The sequence below is a fragment of the Ylistrum balloti genome, unplaced genomic scaffold (genome assembly GCF_031769215.1).
Source record: "Ylistrum balloti isolate Yb309-2 unplaced genomic scaffold, AGI_CSIRO_Ybal_v1 Utg370858, whole genome shotgun sequence".
Taxonomy (NCBI): domain Eukaryota; kingdom Metazoa; phylum Mollusca; class Bivalvia; order Pectinida; family Pectinidae; genus Ylistrum; species Ylistrum balloti.
The window spans coordinates 367,917-378,614 of NW_026782492.1; the positions used below are offsets into that span (position 1 = coordinate 367,917).

The 10,698-nt window shown below is 34.1% G+C and overlaps 1 protein-coding gene across 1 annotated transcript in view; it reads left to right on the forward strand.

The window, feature by feature from the left end:
* The window catches only part of LOC132559125 (disintegrin and metalloproteinase domain-containing protein unc-71-like), an 85,079-nt gene extending 78,152 nt beyond the window's left edge, over positions 1-6,927 (forward strand). Inside the window, exons 19-24 of the mRNA XM_060223732.1 lie at positions 437-548; positions 1,032-1,148; positions 1,417-1,588; positions 2,905-3,215; positions 4,023-4,145; positions 4,957-6,927. Coding sequence (XP_060079715.1) covers positions 437-548; positions 1,032-1,148; positions 1,417-1,588; positions 2,905-3,215; positions 4,023-4,145; positions 4,957-6,586 — 2,465 coding nt within the window. The 3' untranslated portion in view covers positions 6,587-6,927. The remainder of the gene's footprint in view (positions 1-436; positions 549-1,031; positions 1,149-1,416; positions 1,589-2,904; positions 3,216-4,022; positions 4,146-4,956) is intronic.
* The last annotated feature ends 3,771 nt before the right edge of the window (positions 6,928-10,698 follow it).

The window sequence follows — 10,698 nt, forward strand, 5'->3', positions numbered from 1 at the left end:
AGAATATAACAATTTGTATAATTTGTACTTAGAGCCTTGATCTAAATCATTTGTTCAACATTTTTCAGCTGAATTGCATGTGTTCAAAACTTCAGTTCAAAAGATTTTGTTCATATAGATCGTCTTTTGGCAAACTAATATGTTAAGGTAGGGTATACTTATGGCGCTATTAGGATGTGCATGATTTAGCAGATTTCTTGATAACCGTTATCTAAAACTAAAGCTAGAATTCACTCCCTGTTCTGAATGAAGAGGATTTTAAAACAAAGGATCTGCAGTATAGTGGGATATTGAAATTCAACACAAATAAAGGTTATGGTTGTGTTCCTCAATTTTGTTTTACATTTTGGTAAATTTTCAAAGATTATGGCAAAACATTGTAGAGATTCCATATAAGTCTGTTTTACACACATCACAAATATATGTTTCTTAATAGAGGCAACAGGAGCAGATTACCAGTGTTTTGAGCGGTTCAATCCAACCGGAAACTTTAATGGACATTGTGGGAAAAATAATCGCACAGGATCCTTTGCTAAATGTTTACCTGAGTAAGTATCAAACAGATTGAAAACTAAAACATTTTTTTAATAATGTTTGAGTTTTTCGCTTACAAAATCTGTTTGAAAAAAAAACAATCCAGTGAAAGCAAAATGATTAAAAAAATATATTACTCTGAAATTTCATGTCTCCCCTTAAATCAAGAGAATATACTTATTCTGCGCCGAAGACTTTTTTTAAAAAAAATTTAAAACTGAAACTGAAGTCTGACAGCTTATACATTAAGAATACCTGTTTAGTACTAAATTAGTGTGTTTATAATGGATTTATCTTATTGTTGACAGAATAAAGATTGTACAAAGACACACAAGTGAATAGAACATTTCCATACAAATTTAGAATTAGATTCAATGGAACCAAATAATGAATAAGATTGCATTATACAACTATTTCGTCCTTCAGGGTCTCCTCTGTGTTGTTAATGGCCTAAATTATTGAAACTTTCAGATCAAACATCTATTTTATATTAACAGGAACATACAATGTGGGTTGTTACACTGCCAGGGAGGCACCACAGTCCCCCTCCTCGGCTCAGACAGAAGTTTCTCCAAAACCACCTTCAGATTCGATGACATAGAGTATGACTGCAAGTAAGTATGTAAATGAAATCTCAAGAAATAAATAAATCCTGTCCATACCCATGCTTATACCTTAAAAAATGTCGGGAAATTTTAAAATTAACTGGTCGGTTCTTCTGTATTTAAAAATCTGTACTTAAAAATCTGTACTTAAAAATCTGTACTTAAATTGTAAAACATTTGTTTAAAGTTTAGGCCCCAAGGGATGTTTATTTCAGAAGAACTGCCTGTATTCTGAAATTATCAGAAATAGTTTGACAATAAATTCTTGTGTTGCCAGGGTGATCCACGGCCCAGCTGTGATTGGCTTGCCACACTTTGGTCTTGTTCAGGATGGCACTAAATGTGGCAATGGTGGCATATGTATGAACAAGCAGTGTGTCTCCACAAGTGTGTTACCTCCCCTGTCATGTCCTGGTACAGGGGGTGATATAATCTGTTCTGGTCACGGGGTAAGTCTGATTTTAAATTATTTTTAAAATCTATAAAAAAAGTGTTGTACCAGTGTGTTTCACTTAGTTTATCAGGCAATTTCCTATATCCCAGTAGTCAAACATCACTTAAAGAGATTTAAGTGATATGTGATATTTTCAGATATATATATCATTAAGAGAATTATTCTGTTAATATATGACAACAAAAAGTTATAGAATTTTGTTTTTATTGAGATATCAGATGAGATATTGTAGAGTTTTTTTTTATGTCTTCTTGCTTTTATGGTTCATATTTTCACAGTTTTTCCTAAAGTTTGATGAAAAGGAACATATTTTGTGCCATTTTCAAATTCCCCCTCCTCTTTATTCAATTTTTAAAGTATTGATATTTTACAATGTTATTCTATCCTCAAACCTGTCAAAATTGACAATCTACACTTCTGAACAACATATGAAATCATTTTATGTCAATATCTCTTTTTATTGAATAAGTCTAAGAATAAAGTGAAAGATGAATAATGCACAGATTCCTCTGATTTAATTTACAACACCATTCTAAAGTGAAAAGCTGCAGGTCAACTGAATTTCAATTGACTTTGTCAAAGAATTTTGAAAAAATGAGATAAAAGAAATAAACATGAAGAACAAAATCTTTGAAGTCAACTTTAATTGTTTTCTATTGATAATTATTAGATAAAAAGAAGAGAAAAAATATCAAAATCAATATTATAATATTTCTAGTCATTTAAAATGAGTCAGACAAATTATGGAATTAAATAAATCAGGTTGTAATCTCTAATGACAGTTGTTATAATTAATTGTCCTGTGTTTAAAGTAGCCCTACAAGTTTTGTCACTTCCCTACCCCAGGTAATGCACCATGTCAGTGTATCTTACAGTACTGGCTGTGAAGGGTCAGAAAGACCCCAAGGGGCCTGTTACTTTATATAGAAATATTAATGAGGACAATATTTTACCTGTGTTAACTAAATATTGAGACAGGTTTAATGATATTATCATGGTGTGCCATCTGTCATATATTTGTCAGGTGCTCTTTAACAGACTGATTGAACAGTGATAATTCATGTGTGGATTTACACAGTATTTGTGAGGAGAGTTAAAACCAGTGTGGACTAGAAGGTACCACATGTAAGGCAGTTTTTGTGAGCGTAGGTTGTTCTGTTACAAATAGATTGACCTGAATCTGCTCACACTCATGAATTCAATTTTACATTTACAATTCTTATAACACTTCAGATTTTGTGGATGTCTTGTGCTGAGGGAAATGCAAAAATCAAAAACTGACAAATATGTATGAATTTGCTTTGAATGAAGGTTTGTACGAAGGACAACTCATGTTTCTGTGATGAAGGATGGGATGACCTTGACTGTTCTGTGAAGGTCAACATTACTGTGACAACTGGAATCATGGCTACCACACCCATGCCGACGACCCCCACAACAACTCCGGAAATCCTTGTGATTCCTATAGAGATACATGAGGCCACAACTATCAACACCGAGAGCTCTGTGGCCGCTCTTGTTCCGGAGGACAATGGCTTCTCTTCAGTATGGCTCATCATCATTCTAGCCTCTGTGGTCGGAGGTCTAGTTTTTCTTCTAACCATGACATTTGTCTGCTACAGGTGAATTACTATATACTACATAGACATTTTCAGCATTTTACGTGGGGGAGAGATGAGGGGGGTAATATTGTTTCACCCATATCCAGGTAGGTCAGTCTTTCCCTCCATCCTGTCCTGTGTGTTTCAAGTCAATGTCGTAATATTGAAAACCTCCAAACAGATTTGATTCCTAGCCCTGTAGTATATAACATTGAATTTTACACGGTATCAGATGACTCTTGTTTGCAATGTTGTGGAAGCAGTTACCTACATGTATTATAGATGTTTTCTAGTTATTAAGGTTATTTTTTGCATGCATTTGATTCAATTATAACATTTGAACTCATGAGAGAAGCTGGTTTTGATAGGCTTCTTTGGTTATGTATGTTGATAGGATGTCTTTATAGCCTTGTGCCTGTTAAGTTTTAATGTGAGTTTCTGAAAGCCCTTAATGTTAGGTGTTGGTTATGTTATGTCTCGCTGTATATATTGTTTCAAATCGGAAATACTGTCTTCATGATTTTTCATATTTTACCTCTGGTATGGTGTTTGCTCTATTTTGCTTGATTTCTACATCAAGCCAGTGGCATTTTTCATTTCATACATTCTGCATGAAATATGATATAGCTTTGTTTCTGTTGACACTATAATTGAAGGACATGCTGTAATATGTGGTATCAGTAAATAGCCCTAAGAATTGTTTTTTCCACCTGTTGTATATGATCAAATGTTCATTTCGCCCTGATATCAGAAATGTCAAGTTTCAAAGTGGGATCTGCAATAAAGGTAGTATGTAAATGTTTCAATATTTCCTTATTTCTCACACAGGAGGAGAAACCCAGTGAAATTATTCCACAAAAAGAAAGGATTTTTTGGCAAGAAAGGTGAAAAGGATAAATGTATAGAGGCTGGAAACAAGCTGATTACGTTTGGAAATCTACCTTCTTACAAGTGAGTGTACACAAATCATCTTGTGTTGAAAAATATTTTTTTGTAACTCAGAAGGTGTGCATTCTGTCAGACACCAGTTTTCCTAGCAAGGGTTTCCAGAGCAAGGAGTTTTCATGTTTTCAAAATATTTGTTCTGTTGGTGACTGTCATAATTATTTTGGTCAGTAATGCCTCCTCAACCTAGTGAGAAAGTTTTCATGAACTAGACATTTTCAGTTCAAATGATCCAATAGTGTCAAATGTGAACAATCAACTTTCTTAGATATGAACCTCAGACACTACTTCAATTTTTTCTTTTTTTTTTTTGTGTCTCCATTGTTTCATAATCTAGAGCATATACATTGTAGTCTTGTTACCCTTGTTCACTATCCCTTTGATATTTCCTGTCCACTATAATTTGGTATGAAGTTGTATGATAATGTTATGGAGGTATGTTTCTGATTTGGTTATGGTCTGTTAATTCATTTTAGAATAAGGGCCATTTAACTTTAGGAATTTACATGAAGATTTTACCTTCAATATTGGAAAAGCCTTTGACTAACTCCTTCAAAAAAAGTAAAAAAATCTGTATGCAGGACAAAATTTTATCTTAGATTCTTCATCAATGATTCTGCAGGAAGGACTTCAATCTGATTTCTAAGACCAAGCCAATAAAACCAATATGTAAATAACTAAAATCCCCCAAACTTCTCCTTGGTTGCCAGTGGGGTCATTCCTATTGTACTGACATATTTAGTCTTCACAATAAAATATTGTTTTTTACTAAAGCCAATGTGAAGAAAAACTAACATATTGGTGTGACATGTTTCAGGTCTGATAAGATGTGGGGTAAGAAAAAGAAGAAAGGACGGTTGACTAGTGAGGAAGAAAGTGACATTGGTGAGCTCCCACCACCTCCAATCATTATTTCCAATGATGCTGTCAAACCCGAGCGTGGAATTCTGAAGCATTGTGGGAAGGCTGACGAGCGTCGCAGCAGTGAATCAAACACTGGTGGCTCCGATGTCACCTGTGATCGAGAGAGTATGGAGCGTTACATGTACGATGAGGATGATGATGATGAAGCAGAGGAAATACAGGAAATTCTCAGCCGAAAGTTTGATACAGGGAACTCTATGGAGGAAGCCCTCGATCAAATCGCAGAATCCTCAAGTTTTGACTTTGTACTGCCAATGCCGCATTTCAATTCTGGAAACTCTGGGAACCCTGGACATGTACATTCATCACCGAGGAAAATGATGATGGGAGTTGGTGGTTACGATTTCCCAATACATCAAAATCAAGCACAACGTCCACCTATGCTGTGGAAATCCAATCTATCATCTCCACCAAAGTCAAAGGTCATACGCATGAAAAATTTGGATGAACTGATCCAGCAGATAGATCGACACACAATTGACCTTTCACCTTCTCCTGATGAACTGCCAATGCAAGTGTCACCTTCTACTTCAGAAGATGTTCGTAGTAGTTCCACTGAAGATCGGGACCGACATTACTTCAACAACTGTCACACACCACAGTCCCCACAATCTATCACAAGTGGGAGCACTCGCGACACTTACCGCCCCCTGCTCAGCAGCCAGTGGACAAAGTATATACTCCGACGCAATGAATGGGACAATGAAAGTCCTGATTTCTGCACAGGCGAGTCCCCACCCCCTCACATCAATATTCCACCACCAATGAGTCCTCTGCACATACGGAACATATTCAACTATGCACAGAAATCACTGGATCGAGACAACAATGATACTCCAATGGGTAGTCAGACAGGCGAGTGTAGCTCAAACAACGGCACCACCAACTCTCGTTGTGGCTATGAGAAAAGTTCAGGTTATGGCAGTGAACATGACCCTGCAGAAGGAAACAGCATTGATGGGATGTCACATACGCAGTCGAGATCTGGGTCTGCCTCACCTCCATCATATAGTGCTGTGATCCGCACAGGGCCAAACCAAATCAAATTGGTACCTGCCAAAAAGTTACAGGAAACAGGTATAGAAAATGAAGATTTACATAGACTTTTACAGGAGTTGCCAAGAATAGATGCTGGTACTTTTGAAAGAAGCCCAGTTCCAACAAACATCAAACAGCCTCGATACGGTTTTCTAGCTAAAGCAGATTCATTACCCCCGGGAATACCACCTCCTTCTGACTCGTTCCCAGATCCCTGTCCTTTAGGTAAACAGGACCAAGTGCAGTTTGGCAGTGCACCATGCATAGACTGTAGTCTGGAGTCAATACCCCAGGCAATTCTTGCCAAATCAAAACCTAAAAATAGAAATTGTTTAAATGTAGCACAAAGACCTAACAGTCTTATGGGGCCTCAGAAGGAGATCCAGTTGTTGTTTGACCAGAATGATTCTGACACCGACAGTAGGAGACATAGTGCCCTGGATAGTGCACTAGAGGCTTTGCCTATGGACCCCACAGTAGCATAATGTTACGTAGGTAAATTTTACAACAAGGGAGGACAACTCTTACAATGTGTTGTTGCCGGTGCTGTATAATATGTGTATGTACGTGCTTGACTAATGGATCTGCTAAAATAGTTTGTTTACATTTTTTTCTGTGCTCTTACAGAACTATTTACATTTATTAATTATACACAAATTTGTTTTGATGTTCTTTAAAGTATTTTCAAAATTTAAATGACATCTTTATTTCATTTTGATAATGTTAAAATCTGTCGTAGTGATTTGTGAAACTTAGTTAAAGTCTGCTAAGAAATAGTTTTTCAATTCACAAATAACTATCAACAACATTCTATATGTCAAATGTTTCTGACTGTTAGTAAATAATGAGAATATTCTTTTAAGTCTTTTGTTGAATTATTCTTAAAATAAAAACTATTGACAGCACATTATTAAAGTGTTTGACAAATACTTCACTACTGGCTTCACGTCAATCTGAGGTCTTAAAATTGTTTAAATTCTTTTCAGTGATTATTATTTTTTTTTGCTGCTTTTTATGGAAATCTGTGTTTGAAAGGTAGTACAGTATTTAAATGAAAGGTTTTTTTGTGCAATTGTTTGTAAGCCAACGTAGGAGTTTTACTTGCCATGACTTTAATCTACATATGCTTACTTTTTGTTAAAAATCTCCTGTATAAAACAGATTGATATTGAGAACAGAGATGTATACTACTCCATTTAAACAGTTACAATATATATGGAATACCTGCTCACACGTGAAAATCTTTATCAAGGACTTTATGCTATTAGACATTTATAGGTTAAAAATTATCACTAAAATTCTGACAAATTTATTTAAACCTGCTAAAGTTTTTCATAGACTTACGAAGTCAATGTGATATACACTGTAAGGTTGACAAAGGGATTGAGATATACTCTAATTACAGTTTTTGTGTGAGTTTGGTTTGTGATCAGATTAGGACATATTCCTCACTGCCAAATACCCATTTATCACCACTCGCAATCCTACCATAAACAGGTGTACAGAAATTGTACATCATAGACTGTATATTATAGTCAGGACATCATTTCTCCTATGGATTTATATTGTGATATAAAATGTATTTTTCAAAATAATAAATAAAAATTATACACTTAAACTGCAAAAGACACAAAAATGAACACAAGTTTCAATACAAGTTTAGAATATGATACAGTAGAGCTAGATAATTAAGTGCATTGTACAGCTGTTTTGTCCTCATAGTACCTGTCAACGATGCTAAGGGTATACATTTTGAAGACTTAGAGGAAAACTAAAATTATCGTAAAAAATTTAAAATCTAGATGAGAGGATGGGAGAGTTGCTCTAGCTCTCTAATTCAATCAATTTCATTACTTTCTGACATCAGATTAATTTAGAACCTACAGTACTTGTGGATACTCTGATCAGTACCACTGTTCTAATTATATAAAATGTGGCATGCAGTTTACGGCAAACCTCAGGGACTAAAAGTCCACTAGCAGGGTCTGCCATCTGCAATTTCAGAGTTTACCGTAAAATAGAAAGTTTTTTATACATGTACAGCCATTTTCAATTATATAGTTATAGACAGGGGGTCACTATATACTGGTCGCTAGGGCAGGCTTGACTGTAGATTTAACATTAAAATTGTCCTGTGTAGATGGAAATAATTTTGAGATTAAAAATAAGATATTCATAATATCTTCTCAATCATATCCCATCTTGGTTGTGAAATCTGAAATTGTTTTCCATTTTGATGAAAACAATGGCATATTGATGCTGAAAATAATCTCTGAATCAGCAAGCTTTTCCCAGACAGAGTTTGTAAATACGTCATTGTTACCATTTGGAGATGGGCTACCGGTTGTAGCTGTTTGACTTTTTCTTGTCTCTAAAAACATACACATTGTATATACATGTATAAATATGATGTTCGCCATGCTTCATTTCTACGCATTAAGTCCCCACACCTGTTATTATTGGTTTTTTATGTGTAAGATCTTTCCAAAAGGTCAAACCCAGTTTGTGCAATACTCATCAACTATATCGTGTGTTGATTTTGTGATGATTTGTTTAGAGAGGAGAAAAGTTTTATCTTTTATTTTGCAGTATTATATCTCGTATCAGTAAATTCATTATTGATATCATATTAATTCAATGATTTTAATGAAGTAAACAATGTATATTGATTATTTTGTATACATGTTTATTGTTTTTGACATTTAGTGTAAGTTTGTTGAAAACCTAGATTTTGATCTTAATGATTGTGTATTTAGTGTGACTGAGATAAAAAAAAAATTATTGAAATTTTTATTGTCCATTTCCTAATTTTGAATGTAGCTTTATTTACCGTAATAGATATAAAAATATGTATAATTTATGGAGAAAATATGTTGTCATTACTCTCTCTTGTCTAAGTTAAACCATTTTGTGAAGATTTGTATTAAAAGCACATAATATATAATATAGATATTTAGAATCTCATTTCATATAGTCGAACATTTTACTTAAACAGTCAGACTGTAAAGTTGGTTGGAAAACCTAAAAAAGAAAAAACAGTGAGATAGGCTTATACACTGTAAATGAAATGGTTCTAATGTTTTTTTTTATTAAATCATTTCAATTTTGTACTCAAAAAAGAGCAAAAAAAAACAAAAATGTTGTTTGATACATATTTTTGAGAGTTATGTGAAAGGTTTGTTAAAATATATACAGGTGGTGCCATATCAGAGAGCTGGATTTTTCTGTTGTAAGTGTGAAATCAATTTCCTTCACCATTTATTTCCATTTCGCAATCCGGCTGATTTCAAGGTCACGTATATCATTTTGTAACTACCTAAATACATCAAGCAGCATCTTTTTAAGGTGAAATTAAAACCATCAAAATGTGGGTGAAATTTGAAAATCAAGTCTTGATCAGTGTACTGTCTGTTACAAAAAAAGTAATTATAATAAGTTGAACAATTTGACCAATCAGATTGTCTTATATTCCTTTTTAATCTAAATTTCATTGATATTTCTGTGTGAAGAATGCTGTAAGAATGCACAAATCATTGATGACACTACAGAGTATTTGAAAAATAGTTGTATAAAAGTACATTTAACACCCGTGTGTATTGTTCATCCTTTGAAATCTAGAAACAACTCCTTACAGAAATAGCCTCCTTACAATAGATGGTTGTTCATATTGTAAAAAAAAATCACTACATACATTGTGACTACTGTAAGGAGGCAAATTTTCAAGAAATGCTAGCAAATATTGTGTCCAATAGTTCATTCAAACCTTTTGAAATGTTTACCAAAAATACAGTAGGGTTTGTATGACAGATCTACCTTGTATTTAAAAGTCATGTATATCATTTGTTGTCATCCACCAATAAAATGCCAACTGGAACAATCTTTAGGATACATAATGAATCAAAAATTGTTCCAAACATCCTGTCTAGGTAACTCACATAGTTATCATGAATTGTTTTAGCATCATCATCACAATTAAGACTTTGTGACCTGTGTGAAGTCACATGACAATCAAGAGTGCTGCATTACAATGACCAAAAATAGATCACCATGACATCGTCAAACTAAGTTATTATTACTTATTATAATGAAATGTAGGTCACAGTAACTTGCAACTAGGTCACAGTGACACTATTGGATCACCTACTTTGCTTGACCAAGTTATTGGAACTTGCTATAAATTGAAGCTACTTCTCTTTAGCTCAATGTTTAGAGTGAGTTACTACAGTTTTGAAACTACTAATGCATTATTATGGCTAAACTTGGTCACAAACTTAATGTAAGCAGGTCACTGCGACTTTAAATAATTAGGTTGCTGTGACCTGTTTTGTGTGCTCTTCCATTATCACCACCAGTACCTATGTAATTGTAGAACAATTTCCTGCCGAGTTGTAGTAGGACGATACAGAGAATTAAACTCCACAAAGACTACAGTTTCTGTGTTTGTGTTATTCTTCTGCTATACCATTGCTATGTTCTGTATCTGCTGTTGCTGCTAATTTCCAGACAAATAAAAATGTTGAATTTAAATCGATGATACTTCATTCAAAACTGTTGTAAAATTATTTATGTTTATGTTGCAAAGTGAATAAAGATTACT